Source organism: Chaetura pelagica, unplaced genomic scaffold (assembly GCF_000747805.2).
Source record: "Chaetura pelagica isolate M959 unplaced genomic scaffold, ChaPel_1.0 scaffold20, whole genome shotgun sequence".
Classification (NCBI taxonomy): domain Eukaryota; kingdom Metazoa; phylum Chordata; class Aves; order Apodiformes; family Apodidae; genus Chaetura; species Chaetura pelagica.
Genome location: NW_009951958.1, coordinates 3286461 through 3302421, shown reverse-complemented (window position 1 = coordinate 3302421; position 15961 = coordinate 3286461). Strand labels below are relative to the sequence as shown.

The 15961-nt window shown below is 47.8% G+C and overlaps 1 protein-coding gene across 1 annotated transcript in view; it reads left to right on the top strand.

Moving 5' to 3' along the window:
* Nucleotides 1-15961, top strand: part of DIS3L2 (DIS3 like 3'-5' exoribonuclease 2) — a 167093-nt gene that overhangs the window by 114660 nt on the left and 36472 nt on the right. The window contains 1 exon segment of the mRNA XM_009999669.1: nt 13374-13453. Within this exon segment, the coding sequence (XP_009997971.1) occupies nt 13374-13453 (80 nt within the window).

The following is a 15961-nucleotide window of genomic DNA, read 5'->3' as shown; positions in this document are numbered from 1 at the left end:
AGCAGGCTGAAGGGCTCACCTGATTACAGCAAGGTAGTCATGCAAAGTGACTCACATGAGATTATCTTTAATGTCATCGAGTGTTTCTTCTTATTGCAGTTAACAATACAACCTGCTGGCTGCTGTTGTAACAGGGTTTTACTTGATGTGGCTGCTGAGAAATGCCAGGATGTGAAATGCCCTCTGTGGCAGCCTGGGCAGTGTAGCTCAGTGCTCTCGTGGCTGGTGGCATCATCATCCTGCTGGGGATGAGTGGCACAGCTGGGCAATAACCAGGGTGGGCAAAGCCTAGCAGGGACCTTTAGCTTTTCAGCTTTAAGTGGGGATTTCAGCCTTAGGTTGGGTTTATGGAAAGCAGAGTGAGGTTTGGTTTAGGGAAGAAAAAAAACAAACCAAACCTCAGTTCTTTCAAAAAGCAATTTGTTTCTGCTTTCTGTGAGCGAGGCTTCCAAAGGGACTCGGTCAGTTCTGCTGTACGATCAACAGGACTGGAAAAAAATACTAAGTGAAGTAACACAGTGGCTGTGGTAAACATGAACTGAGGCCTTGGAAGTAGCTAATGGCATACCACAAAAGAGTCTCCTTTCACCCACCACGGGCCGTGCCAGCAGCAAGTGCTGCCAGCTCTGGCGTCGAGCAGAGAAAAGCATCATTTGGCTCTGTTTTGGATTTCATTACTCTTCCTGCACTCCCTCCTGCTCACAGCAAAAGCCTTTCCAGTTGTAAAGAAGTGAATTAACTCCCTTCGTGTCAGTGATGGATGAAGCTCTTTCTCCCCCTTCAAAGAGGGGAGCCGTGCCGGTGAATGCGGGCCAGAGGAGTTGAAAAGTCCAAGCGGAACAGGAGAGCCCGTGGGGTGACCCAGCTGTCAGGCAGGACACCCTGGGGACAGCTCCTGCCAGTGCCCTGCGAGCAGGGAACAAAAGCCACTCTCAGAGCACTCACCCAGCCTCAAGGCTCATATTTTTTTTGTCCCTCTTTCAATGGACTTGGGCACATCCCTTAACACGCAGCAGCCATTTGTGAGGGGTTCACGGAGCCTCAAAGGCTTTCAGAGGGTGCTTCTCCAGCCTGCACAAAGGAGGGTTAGGACGCCTGTACTTGGGAGATCTCCTTTGAGGCGTCCATGGCTAATCATATTAAAGGTGACCTCATGGGCAGCGCTTTCCATTGTTGCCATATGTTTTGTCCAGTTCTTGACTGATGTTGAGCATTGGAATGTATTCATGCGTCCTCTAATTTAATCACCAGGCATAATCCCCTTTCCTGTTCTACACCCTTAGAATTTACTGGCTCCTTCCTAGCCTCCCATGCATTGTCTGGGTCTCCTTCACAAGTTAATACTGATGCCAGGAGATACTTTTTTTTATTTACTTTCAGAGTGTATTAAAAAAAAAATATCTCAACAACAAACCCAGCAACCTCTCCCAAGAGTGAGTGAGCACAGTGGATGCTCTAGGAGACTGGATCCTTTGTCCCTGTGATCTTTTTCTTCCAGCTTTTCCATAGAGAAATTAAGGATTAGGCTCATAGGTTTAAAAAAACAAAACAAAATACTACGAATGGAAAAATGACTGAGAAAGCAGAGTGCCTCCTTTTAATATTGTTGGAATAAATAAGTGACTTTAAGAACTTTACTGTCTCTGTAAAATATGTTGTTGGTTTCTGCCTTTAAAACTTATTGCTTTGGTATGGACAACTCCAATTCCAGGACTGACTGGACAAAATTAACCCAACAAAGCCCCAAGTCCATCAAGCAGGGAAACTGAAAAGTCTGATTTATGCAAAACTACTGTAAAAACCAGAGAGCTCTGCAAGAGTTGCCGTGCTCCACAGGAGCCAGGCATTTCTAGGGAGCAGTGCTTTACAGATTGTCTTTTAAAGATGATTTGTAAAGATTTTTCTAAGACTTCCCTGACTTGACTGACTGCTGTGTGGAGGGGTATGTTAAAAATGGGAATTAGAGATTCGATGGTGTTGTGACTTGCTTTAGGAGTGGATGGGGTCAGTCCCTGCAAGGGAAGGCAGCAATGAGATGTTAGGGTGATAGACGATCAGGTTACTCAGATGCTGAACTCCCAGGGGCAGGAAACCTTTTCATTTCCTTGCACTTGCTGAGGCAGGTTGTTAAATAAATACCTCATGCTTTGGTTCAGCTCTTTCAGTTCTCCTTCTCCACATAAGGCATGCTGGTACCCACAGCTCCAAACAGTGGACTACATCCCGGATGGCTTTGGAACCTTAAACATAGCTTGTACCAAATTAACTGAATTACAGCTTTGAGTTTCCCTCTGTGTGCGTTTGTACACAAGTTTCTTGCAGCTGAGTTCTTGCACATGAGCTTGCTGATCTTCTGTGACTGTGTGTTATGGTTTGGGTTTGATAGGAGGAAGGAGGAATGACGTAAAAGATTGCAGATTTGTGACTGGTTTTAAAAATATGTTTAAAATATTATGTATCTTCATTTTGAAGAAATGCAATCCTGCTTGGAAACCACAACTGCCAAACATAAACCATGTCGAGCCCCTTACACATGTTAAAGAACAGTGTGGAACAGAGGGTTATAAACAGCCTGTGCATTAATGCTGGAAGAAGACACTGATCCTACCACCCTGTGCTCCAACCCAGGGATCAGCAGCCACATCATGGGCTCTGACATCAACTTGGCCTTACAAAAATACTTCACGTTTTACGCTGCACCTTTTCAGATAAAACCTTGCCAGAGCCCTTTCTGAAGCTCCTGGATGCAGAAATCACTTTCCTGCCGAAGCGCAGCCATGGTGGGAGCCAGAGGAAGACGGCTGGCCATGGGTTACCTGGGTGGCCTGGCTGTCAAACTGAGTGTGTGTGATCAAGGTATTCTGCACCTTCACAGTCCTAGCTCCAGTTTAATGGCTTGCAGATAGAACTAAACCCAGAATTACTGTTGTGATCTCTCTTGTTACCAGGCAGAGCTCTTATCATGGTGGCACAGGGGATGTTCATATTTTAATGGGTTTATCTCTTGTATGGAGGGTATTACAAGCTCTCATCTGTCTTCCAGTGCAGCTCTATGGAAATCCCTCCAGGCATCAGGCAGTACCTGAGCACTGAATTAATCTGTGCTCCTGGGTTCTTACAGCTCCATTAGTGGCTTAGCAGGGGAAGCAGTCAGCATTAACAAACTTAAGAAAATGGGATTTGCTGTGTCTAATCGGCCCTTGGCTCCCGGTTTCCTCCCAAAAGCAATGGCAAAGACTGGGCATATTACGGGAAAACACAAAATAGTCACAGGGAAGACACAAAACAGGCTGACTTGTAAAATGTGTATCAGCATCCTTCAGGGCTCTTGGGGGTGGTGGCAAAGTTGTTCTCTAGTCAGGTACAATACAGGACACCAAACCATTTTTCCTCCTGCCACATGCACAGCCACATCTGCATCCACAGCTCTTACCTTGTCTTTCCCTGGGACTTTAGCCATTTGAAGACTTTGGTGTCCATCCTTCTTCAGGCAACCATTGCCTTGTGCTGTCGCTGGTGTGAGGCTGGGGCAGCTCTCAGGAACCATCCAGCACTTTGTAAAGGGCTGTTTGTCCACTTGCTTTTCATCAAATGGAAGTTTACCTTTCCTGGTGTTCTTGTTCTGTTTTCCATTAGAGAAACTGCCTGCGAGCTGTGCACAACATTTCCCTTGTGGTGCTGTGTTCCTTAGCAGAGCTGTGCATCCACCAGCAGCTAGATCTGACCCCTCTTTGGGAGCTGCTGACTTCTGCAACACTTCTCCACTGACCGTGGGCCCTCACAGAATAGGAGGGCTGAGCGAGAAGCTAAACTTAAAGCTGCTTAAACCTAGGGTCAGTAAGTTGAGACCTGTTTTCAAACATGACTGTCAGGTGTCTGAAATAACAGCAGCTGGGGGATAATGACCTGTTACCTGTAGAACTCTCTAATAATGACATACCAAGCAGTGAGTTTAGAGAGAGTTTTCATTTGGTTGAGTCACTTTTCATCTAAAGCAAACATGGAACACACTAGTTGCTTTTCTTACGTCTTTCAGGCTCTCACATACTGTTTTGGGACTGAAAGACCTTAGGAATCCTTTTTTTATCAGGCCTTGCTTTTCTTCATCTGCTCGAGATGGTGTGTACATGGACTTCTGTACTGCCCACCTTGTGAAGAAGCTGGTTTTGGTCCCATAGGCCCCCTCAGGTTCCAGGTATGACTGTCCAGCAGGCTGCAGGTGCTTTAACTGCACAGAAATGCCTGTCTGTTCCACTGCTGACACTTGTCAGCTCAGGAGAAATTTTACATCAGCCCTATGCTTGAAGTTTCTCCCTTGTTAACAGTGAGAAATACTTCCTTTTTTTCATGCTTACTTTAGCTCAGTTGGTCTGTTGGCTCCAGGATTTTCAGAGCAGTGGACATATTTGCTGCTCTGCCAGCCCCTGTTGTACAGTGAACTTTCCAATAAGCTGGAGGATTATGAGACTCAGGGTTTCTCACAGTCCTGGTTGTTGGTGGCAGGTGCTGCTGGCGTCGTGCTTCCTTTCTCTGGGTCTGCCCCGTCCGCTGGTGTCCACAGACTTAAGCAGTGTGGCGTTGGGGGCTCCATTTCCCATCTTTTTTCTCATCCAGCAGGCCCTGGTCTTGCCTGTTCACATCAACACCAGTTACAGGTCCCTGTGCTGCTTCCCTGGCCTCTGGCTGTTTGCCTCCAGTCTCTCCTGCGGAATTTTAACTCTCAAATAAGGTACATGATGTCCAGGTGGTGCCCTCCAGCCATCGATTTCTTCATGGACAGAGAGATTTGACTTCCCAGCAACTCTAATGGCTTTGAGAAGGGTCAGTCCTGCCTCCTCAGGAGTCTCTGGGGTTGTTTCAAATTCCTGATTGCAATCTCGCCTCCTACTGGAGTCTTGATCATCCTCCTCTCCCAAATTCCTGCTTTTCCAAGTGAATTTCCATATCTCCCAGCTGAAAGAAGAGGCTGTTGAAACAGAGCAGGACCTAAGTGTTCCCGTAAAGTCTGTAACTCATCATTAGTCTTCAAAATGCAAGAGTTTTCTGCAGCCCAAAACCTCTGGTCTATGTTGAGGCTGGTACAGCCTGGCTTGTGCAGGCTCTGTTATTGCAGGAGATGCAATTGGTGAGATTGCCTTTTGTCAGAGCACCAGCGGGGCTGGGAGAAGCACAGGAGTCTGGATTGCTTGAAAGAGAAGCTAGAAGACAGGCTCTGAGTAACATAAAACAGCCAGACAGTGAAATTTGGCATGTGTCTTGTTAGTGTCACAGCTTTTTATGTGGCATTTCCTAGGGATGTTTTGCTTTTATTTTAAAATTGATGTATGTGTAGAAAATACTTTTAACTTCATTGACAGTTCCCTAGCGGTCTAGAGCATGTGGTGCAGTGTCGCAACTCGTTAGCTTCTGAAGAAGAGATTTTTAATCCACCAGCATAAACCCTTTGCAGTTGTATAATCTGTATTTCAGCCCTGTGGTTTCCTAATCATGCATCTTGAGAATGAGCTCATCCAGTTTATAAATTAGCAAATGAACGGAAGTATTCAGCCCTTCTTTCTAAATAAATCTGGATCCGTTTCTTCATGGATTGCAGACTGTGTTTGAAACCTCTGATACAAGCAAGTGTGAATGTTTAAAAATGAACTCATTTGCAGATTACATTTTTGCCAAGTGGTGAAAGTTGTCTCCTACCCTGTCTTTCCAGAAAGGCTCTTCAGCCATGACTTGCAGCTGTGAAATTAAAGCCAAGGGTATGATGCCAGCTTGCCGTTTTGATGACAGCATCCACATGTCTTTGCAAAGGATCCAGCCATGCTGCTTTCCGGTTGTGCTGTGCTGCCTGGCCACCTGTAGCGGAGGTTTTGGAGGACACTAGATAATAACAGAGCAGCCTTTGTATGTGCTAGGGAACAAGTGTTGCTGCTGTAATGGGAAAACTTCGGGGTACTCACTGAATCCCAGAGATCTTAGGAGAGCAAGACCTGCTGCAGCCTGTGGAACAGTTCAGTAAAAGCTGATCGTGGCTTTGGTTCCCAAACTGGGAACCTCTGGCCTAGGAGGTTAGTTTAAGAAGGGGGAAAAGCTGTCTACTGTCTTCCATCTTCACATGTCAGGGATTCACTATCTTTGCATCTACTTTATGCAGTTGTGGGTTGCATGCAGCAGCAGAGGGAAGGAACAGCATTTGAGTAAACTCTGGCATTATAAAGCAGAAATGGGCAGAGGGATTCAGGCCAGAGTAACACCCCAAGTGACTTTCAGCTCTTTTCCTAGGCTGGATTTGGTTTTGGGTTGACATTGTCCTTTAGCCACATGCATGGATCTTGTAGCCAGTTCACAAAAGTACTTCGCTGGCTGATGTCCTGAGAGTGAAGATACATGAGAGAGCTGTGCACCTTGGTGGTGCAGAATGCGTAAAACCGAAAATGATTCAATGTGTCGTTAGAAATAAGAGTGAACTGCTCTGCATAGGACACCTCAAGATTGGAAAGCAAAGCAGAAATGGAGAGAAGCTCTCACCCCCAGAAGGAAGTCAGCATTTGCATTGTTGCCCATTCACCCACAGTTGTTCTTCTGTCCTGTGAAAGGGAGTAAGGCTGGCAAGGAGTTTCTGTCAAACACATCACCATCATCTCACACGCAGGAGCTCCAGGATGTGCAGATTGGCTGGTTGTGGAGTGTGCTGGGCACCCAGCATGTTCTTTTCTGAGTACTTTCTGTTTTAGTCTGGGGGTTGAAGTGTCTCCAAAGTGGTGACAGTGGGGTAGGAAGATGGGGGGAAGAGGAGTTGCCAGTGATGTCCCTTTTTGATCACCCTTTTCCTGAGGAGCAGGCTTATGAACAACTTATTTTACCCCTCTCCTTGTGTCTTTCTCCTGGGGATCAACAGTGTCTAGGACAGGGTAGCAGGGGTGGCTTCAGGAGTCTCCAGGAGAACTTGCACCTTTACCTGGAAAATGTGCGTTTAGGGATGGGAAGAAGGGGTCTCACTGAGGAGGCAGTGGGTGAGATGAGACCAGTTTAGCAGCAGCTCAGGACTTGCAACCAGTAGCTACAGCAGTCCCATAACCAGGTACTGAGATTGGCCAAACATTTGCTGTCTGCAAAGCCCAAACTCGACACAACAGGTAACTAGTTGTGCTGGTATTAAGTTTCCTTGTCTTTCTTCTTTTTCCACTGCAGGACTTCTGATCTCTCCTTTATTACCCCTGTCCTGTCCTTACCACATGTTCTTCAACTTCTGCCCAGGGTCTTTCTCCAGCAATTTCAAGCTGTAGCACAAACAGAAGAGCTCGTGGAAGAAGTGCTTTGGGCTCAAGAGCAGCTTCTTTAAGTGAAAACACAGCTGTGAGGTTTGCAGCCTCTGCTTCTGTAAGGGCTCATCCAGCCGGCCCAGCCAGCACCGCTGCAGTCCTTCCAGCATGCAGGAATTGGGAAATCCATTGTGAAGAAGATTGAGTTTGATGGCCTGTGTGAAGGCAGATGGATGTATTTTTAAGGGACGAGATGCCAGAAAACTCTGCGATTACGTTACTGGAGCACGGCTCGTTTTTTGTGGTTTTAAAAGTGAGTGTCAGGACTCAGGACTATTTTTTTTTCGGGTCAAAACTGAAATTTAGGCAGGGCATAAAAACCTGCTTGATGACTAAGTTTATTCTTAAAAAGCTTACTAGAGCTTGCTGGAAAGGGGAGCCTTTATTCCAAGAGGGAGCTGATACCAGTCTTTTTGGACTTCCATGCAAATGGGGTTAAAACTGAAGGAGTGCCAAAGGTAGAAAAGAAACACTGCCTTTCAGGAGACTGTTCCCTGTAACCTGTAGATCCAGTCCACTGGATTTTGTCTCAGGGGCTGTGTTCTGTATCACCTCCTTGCCTGGGTGAACTCTTTCTGCTTGAATACCCCACCACATTGATGGAGTTACCTTGAACCTTTCTAACCAAGGCTGGCTGAAGCATGCCCTTACATTGCCCCAGGACTGGGACATCTGAAATCTTTGACCTGGTTGTTTGGCTGAACCGATAATACCTCCCTGATACAGAGCATGTGTACAGAAAACCTTGCGTCTAATGACGGAGGTTGCTGCTTGGAGCCAAGGCTGGGAACGGGGGGGTGGGGGATCCAAGCCAAACCATTTACTCAAGGGGCACGCAGAATTTGCCCAGTCAAGTCAATAGAGGTACTGGCAGCATTTCAGCAGCCAGGAGGCTGCTCCTCACGCTCTCTCCTTGTCAGAACTACCAGGCTTTATCGCATGACTGGGCTCCTAATTGCTGCAGATCTAAAACTTTCTTTAAAATGAGGACAGCTGCTGGTCACACTAAAGCTCGGGCAAGCCTGGAGGTCCCTGACAGCATTATGCACTGCTCCCCCTTTCTGAAAAACCTCTTTCTGGCCTTGGTAGAGGAGGCCGCAAGATGCAGGCAGCTTCCACTACACCATCCACCAAGGCCTGTCTGCTTGGAGCAGGGCAGTGGGTCTCAGCAGGGATCAGGCAGTACAGAGCTGTCGGTGAAGTGAAGGGCAGCTGCCCTCAGCCCTTCTCTTGCTGTCTGTCCGTGTTGGTGTGCTGGTCTGGTGTCTGCTTACCACTGTTAGAGGAGTATGTGAAAACCCTTAGGCCCAGATGAAGCATGTTGGTGTCTGGTGGATGGAGGAACAAGAAGGCATCTTACTGTCAGCCAGCTGCATCCTCTGCTGGATTTAAGGACATAGGAATAAAGAGGGGCAGGATGTTACCAGTCGAGAGAGTGGAGCCATTGCATGAAAAGTATATGTGCACACAGCCCTCTGTGCCCAGTGACCACTGTGGACAGGAGATGACTTCCCTTAAGGAGGTGGCATTACCTTCACCTTGAGCCTGCAGTGTGTGCCACCAAACATTACCAGGGATTACCCACATGCTGTAGGTGCATTCTTTTGCTCCATCCACCAGTCACCTGCCAGCATTCCCACTTGGTGCCTTGGATGACATGCTTTCCTTCATGGAGGCAACAGCATCGTGCCCATCAAGCAGCCTGCCCCAGCCCCTTTGAATCTCAGCGCTCTGCTCCTCTTCTGTTGGGATGTATTGCAATTGTGTCTGGTTGTGAGCAAGCCTATCCATCACTGTATCCACACAGATCCCAATTACTCCTTTTGACAGCTCTTATTCACGCACCTCCCTGTGCCTCTGACATCTCAATTATTGATGGGGCTTGCCTGGTAGGCAGCACTCTGTTCTCAGCATGGCTACGTTCCAGCTCCCTTTCCCATTGAGTTCACGCACGCACCATGCCGAGCGCCTCTTTGTGTGCAGAGCAATTGAAGTGGAAAGGGATCTTTATTAGCATGGGAGCTCCAGGACTGCACTGCCTGAGAGGGCAGCATAAGCCAAATCACACCACAGCACAGCACTGGGAAATGTCCTCTCTCCCTCCTCTGCCAGTGAAGCCCAGCAGTGTCTTGTAAAATGAAATTACTTCATATGTTTAATGCTGAAGATACCTTGATCTGATGAGACTTCCTTGTGATGGGGTCATCTTACACTTGCATTTCTCTAAGAAACCTCTGTCCTGCATTGCCCTGCAGGCATAAAATCTGGTATTTTGAAGAGCAGTGCCCTTCCCTTTGTCTTGGTATTAGTTTGTTTGCTGGCTTTACAGCAAGCCTTTGCATTCTGACACACAAAACATGGAGCTTCAAAGCAGCATGTGGTGTTGGAGCAATGTTGTCAAATTGGTTAAGAGTTAAAGCTGTGCCAGAGGGAGGATTGCAAAAGCCTGGGTGTTTTGTAGGGCTTTGTGTATCTGGGAGGCTCCAAATGTCTCGTGACACTGCTGTAGCAGAAGTCAGATAGGAGGAATGATAAAGTGGTTGATCAGCTGCTGACATCTCTCCTGCCCCTAGCCTTGCCCTGCAACTTTCTTTAATTCAGAAGTAACCAGAAGGTTTGTGCTTCATAGATGAAGGAAAAGACAGCTTTTGGAGAAAGTGGCACCAGAGAGAAGCAGCAGCATGGGGTGTGCAGAGAGCTGGGAAAGGACACTTGAGTTTTGTTCTTGGAGATCTGTGGCAGCAGGTGCCTCATAGTTGAGCTTTAGCATGAGAAGAAGGACTTGTGCTGCAGAGCTTCTAAAGCACTGAGATGCTGGGGAGTATAAGTGCCTTCACAGCTGAGCACAGCCATGCAGAAGTGAGCTTGGGTCTGCAGGTGGTCAGTGGAGCACACCTGTGGCTCCAACAGCAGAGAAGACCCAACTACATGATACTGAGCATGTGTGGACAACCTTTTCAAGCTTGGTAGGAAGCTTACGGTCTCTGCATCTCTGTTTGCCTTCTGGCAGCACTCAGCTGGCCTCCACCTCTACCTGCCTTACCTGCTCTCTTTCTGCCCTGTGATGAGTTTTGCCTGGGGGCTCCGTGCTCCCTGCAGAGACCAAATGCCACCAAATGAGCACAGTCAGCCAAAGCACTGCTGGTGCACAGTGCTGTGCTGGAGCACAGCCAGAGCTTGACTGTTCATTCGGGGTCTGTAAGGACGCCTGGCCTGAGTGAGGATCACAGGTCCCCTCCTCCCCCTCCTGGCTGGTCGGGACAGTGCATCAGCGGTGTAGATCTCCAGAGGAGCAGAGGTTTTGTGCACAGCTACCCTGAGCTATGGTTGCTGGGACAGACCTTTAGTTATATGTCTCTCTGTGTGACATGACAGCCTGACTCTAACATTTCTTTGAGTGAGGTCTTCCTGTTCCTGAGGGTGACAGCAGCATCCTCTTGCCTGACAGTGTTGCTCCAGATGGTCAAGCCATGTATAGTCCCCATTACACAGGCCTTGCTGGCACTGGCAGGTTGCAGGGACAGTTGAGCTTGCCAAACAGGGTGTGTTTTATTTGTCTGGAATACCAGGAGCAGACAAAGATGGGTTAAAATAACAGAAGGTTGAAAACCTGTTATCTCTGGGAACTGTGATCTTTCCTTTTTGAGTAGGCAAGTTCCATGGGACCTCATCCCCCAGATAGTGGAAAGGTCACCCTCCCATACCTGATTGCCCCACAGCTTTCCACTGCAGTCTATCCAAACAAGGCTGTTTTCCTTCCCAGCCCTTTTCCTTCCTTCCCTTCCCCTGGACTTGTCTCCTTGCACAGAGCTGGCTCCAGCCCCAGGTGGTCCCAGGGGCCCAGTCCCCATATGAGCTGTAACCAGGGATGCTCCATCACTGTAAGTCCAAAGCCTGCTTAGCTGAGAGCTACAAACAAGAGGTTCAAGAATTCCTGCATTTATCCTGAAATGTCACTGAAAGTGGCCACAGCCAGATGCTTGCCCCGTTCTCCACTTTTGTGTTTCTTCTCTAGTGACTCTGCAAATGCGGTGCCCATTCCTCAAAGTGCAGAGCCAGGTGGAGCTGTGCCTGAGATGGCCACAGTGCCTTTTGCCTCAGAGGTGCTTCCTGATATTCTAGCAAGAAAGCTTTGGAAAACTTGTCCCAGAAAAATTGCCTTGGACAGTTCCTCCCTCAGTTGTTACCCAAACAAGGGCAGCTCACTTGGGGGGACTTTTGCTTGTGCCACAGCAAGGTGATTGTTTTGTCTCCCTTGGGCAGGTTGCTCATTTCTTGCTGACCTCCTGCTTTTGTGGGGTGGTGTCCATGCACAATGATAGCATCTGGAAAGGCTTGGACCTGCAGCCTCTTCTCATGGATCTCAGCAAGATGAGATGTCCCCAGGAGGCCCTGCTAGTCCTGCCTTAGGCACCAGTCTCTGAAACAGATCTGAGGGATCTGCAAAGTTGTAGTGGGATCAGAGATTGTAGGAAGGGGGAGTTGTGGAGACCATAAAGAGGTTGCAATGATAGTGGTATGAATCATGGTACTTGTACCATGGACACACACAAAACATGGACATGTTACAGGCTGTCAGGGGGGTGTGTTTCAGAATGGCTTACAGAAGTAATAGAAGATCAGCTGGATTTGCCTCAGACTGGTACTCTGTTCTTAACTTGGTATCCAAGATGGTGATTTTTTTTTATTATTTCATGGTATTCAGTTTTGCTTGGATCAGTGAGAGCACGGCATATGACTTTGCTACCCTTTAGGGAAGGGAAAATCAGTGCACCATCTAGTGATTCAGCACATGGAGTTTCTTAACAGCCTATGAGAGAAGAATGCTTTAATTCTGTGTTCATTCCTGAATAAGCCATTAATTTGAGTTTGCAGTTTCCTTGAAGTCCAGAGCAGAGGAGTCAGTGATCAGATGGAGTGGCTCAACACTGCTTTCCTCCTTTCCCTGTTTAAAAAAGTTGGGCTCATCATAATAAACCTTTGACTTCTAGCACTTGCAATGGTCTTCCCAGACTGTTTCAAGAGTCCTGCAGGATCCAGCAGTGCCAACAGACCCCAAAAAAGCCAAAGCACTCAGTGTGCTCCAAAGGATGCTGCCCCTCTTACCCAGCTTCCTGGGTGTTGGTCAAGGTCTGCTACTCTTTTGCTACTTTTTTACTCAGTGCAGGGCTGTACCTCATAGCTGCAGGAGCTGGTGGGACATTGGTCTGGAGCCCATCAGCCTTCTCCTGGGGAAAAAGGGGCTGCTTGGATGTGTCCCTTGTTGGAGGACTCAGCCCTTTTGCTGTTTTCTAGGCTTTTTAGTGTATAAAACCCCTGGAGACATTTTCAGCCAAAAAAAAAAAAAAAAGTCTCCTTGCAGAACCATTCTGTTACTTGTTGAAAGAGGATTAATTTTTCCCCCTTAAATAAAATGAGCCGTGTTTGAAATCTGAAAGTCCTTGCTGAATACCTTCTTGGAGCTGCAAAGAAAGCAGCTTCCAGGTCACATCATAGCCTCCTGCCGGACACGGATCCAAACTGCAAACCCTTCTAACAGCTCTTTAATAACCCTGCACAGAAGGAAAAATCTGTCACCTTTCCCTCTGTGGTTTCTCCTCTGTTCTAATGCACTGGAGGAACGAGATGGAGCCGGGAAAGTTTTCAGAGAAAGACTCGTGGGAACTGCAGCTGCTGATGGAGAAGACTCATTTCTTTAGTGTCTGAGGGGAACCACAATCGCTTTGGTGAAGGGTGGTGTGTGTGGGTGGGTTTGGAGGGGTGAACCGTTATGACCCATGCATTTCAGAAGAACCACAAACACTTTATAGTAACAAAGGGTGGAAAAAAGGAGAGGTTTCTGCAACGCATGTGACTTTTCCCTGAGGTTTGGAACCCTGTGGTATGTTCCAGGCCACGGTGTTTGCGTGTCAGTCTCGGGGAGTTAAGCTTTCTCCACAAGCCTCGCTTGAAGTTGCTGTGATGACTGAGAGCCTAAAATGTTGCTTTTCTCTCTCTTTTTTTTTTTTTTTTTTTTTTCTTTTCTCTTTGTATTCTCCCCACCCCCTCTCCTCTCTGCAGCTGAAGCTCTCGTTTACCTTGGACCAGGAGAGTGGGATGCCTCAAGGCTGTTATATCTATCAGTACCGGGACAGCAACAAGTAAGTCCCGCTTACATGCGACAGATAGGGGAAGGTGCACTGAAAGGAAACTGCCCTGCCTTCTGGCAGAGGGATCACAACTGCTTGTACCACTTAAAAGTAGATTAAAGCAGGCTTCAGGCTTGACCTGAAACTGGGAACAGCTCCTTTAAAGGCCAGATCCTTTAAAATGCACGAGGCCCTGCAGCCCCCTTTCTTCTGCAGCTTTCAAAAGCTGCTTTATTTGGCTAGAAGGCCAGCTCCTGGGTACCATGGGCTCTGGCAGAACTCAGCCAGGCTTTGCCCAGGGGCATTTGCAGCCCAAACACTGAGCTGTTTTGTGCTGGGGTGACTCTGGGAAGGTGGGGCAGGGGTAAAAGCATCCAAGGTTGCACAAGGCCCAAAGAGGACAGCCCTTGCTTCTGCTCAGCTACAGGGAGGTGCAGTATCCCTTTCTCTCTGCTTGATCTCACGTGTGGGTTCACACAGTGGCCTTTTGTTTGTGGTACTGTAGCCCCAGCACAGCCACGCACTCTGTTTTCATAAGGTACTGTATGATATTCAAGTTTGGGATATGTTTGGAGCACAGAGTCCTCAATTTCTAGGTATTCTGCCTATTTTTACTAGCTGCCGTAATGAGTTGGCACCCAAGATGTTTTTATTTCAGATCACATTCTCATTATCAAATTGACAGCAGCAGCACAGTTCAGGATATTTCTGTGTTCGCACTGCATTACTTTGCCTGAATACCAGCATGTCATAAATCCATAGCCTGTTGCCTCCACCCATATAGTTCTGCTTCTTGCCAGTTATTGAAGGTTAACCTTAAAAAATGAGGGTATATGAAATTGTAAATGAACATAACAGCCTGTAACTAGATCTACTCTGAAATGCTGACGAGAATGGTCCCCACAAGGAAGAGGGGCATCCACAAGCAGCACCTGCCCCTTTGCAAGCTGAGAAATCTCAGTGTTTAAACAAGAAGGGAGATGATTTCTGGAAGAATCCTTCCCACCTGTGGATGGGCGATTAGCATGTGATACACAGTCCCATCCCAACTGTCCCAGCCCCAGAAGCATGGATGAGGAGGGCTGGTGCCTCCAGCACCACCAAGCTGACAGGGATGCATGTCATTCACTGCAAAAGCGTAAGATCCCCAAGGGAAGTGTTTGGTTTTGAGGTTTTAAAAAGCAGCAGCACACAGTGGACAGCAAGGAAAAGAAAACCCCAAGATCTACTGGGGTTTGTTAAGGATGTTTATAGATCCAATATTTCTAATTGTGTGGCATGTATCTAAAAAGTCAGCAGCTGTGGCTTTTTCTGCTGCAGACCCTCCTCTCCCCAGGCTCTGGTGGGTGTTTTGTGCCATTGTTTGAGGAAACTCTGGGGACGGGAGTGGAGCTATTTTGTTTAAACACTAAAGCCAATAGCAATTCCACTTGGAAGCCTCGCTTTTAGCTGTGAGTGATCCAGCATGTGACAAAGTAGCTGTGGCATGTTGGCAGCTGTTGATTTAGAGATGTATGGCTGTGACCTGCATTTCTGGCAAGCGTGGGAGCCGAGCCACCCGAGCCATGCCAGCCGGGATCACGGGTTGGAAAAATACGATGCGGGCAGGATGAGTGAGATTGCAAGTAAACCCAAACTTTGTGTGCATCCGACGGATCCAAACTGCAATTACACCTCCCTGCAGGGCCCCATGCTTTGTATTTTATAGCTTGCTTGACCAACCCGGGGGGAGCAGGATCCCATTTCCCAGGGAGAGCTTCCCTAAGTTTGCACACAGGCTTATCCCCCTAAGCTCTGTGCCTGCAGCCCAGTCCCCCAGCAATCCTTGGCTAGTGAACCCAAGCGCGAAGGTCTGTGCTACAGCTGATGTATTCTTGCAGGTAAAGCCCTTGAACCAAGGGTGTGCTCTGTTCTGGTTGTACCCTGGGGAAATCTGGAGAAGCTCACATGTGCTGCGGCTTGATTTGCACCACAGTGCTACATTTTAATGGTGTAGTGAAGCACTGGATGAGGTTCCTGCTCAGCCAGGCAGAGACTGGACTTGTCAGGCACTGGGCCTCTCATATGGTTAATTGGTTGTCCATACAATGGCATGGCAGTTGTTGTGATAATTTTTCCTTAGCAGTTTCCCGGGGTAAATTGTAGGCCTTGTGTTCTCCCAAGCCTAACCAGGCTTTGATGGTACTCATCAGGACCTACGGGGATAACAGCTCTTCTGTATCCTTCTAAAGATGTATCTCAAAGTTAACGTAATTTCACATTTGTGTCTGCACGATGTTTTGGAGCTGTTTACAGCCCAGAGAAAAAATGCTGGTGATACATTGCAAGCTGATGCATGGGAAAGACTGGAAGTGTGCACCCTGGATCCCAGCTTCTTCATCTGAGTGTTGGGGCTGGGACCCCTCACTGGGGACAGACTTTCAGGAGGAGAGGGGGTGTCTGAAGCTCTCAAGCAGCAGCTTTAGCTGGAGGAAGTGGAGATGATCCTGGTTGTTGGTAACCTGTTCTGGCCTGGGTGGT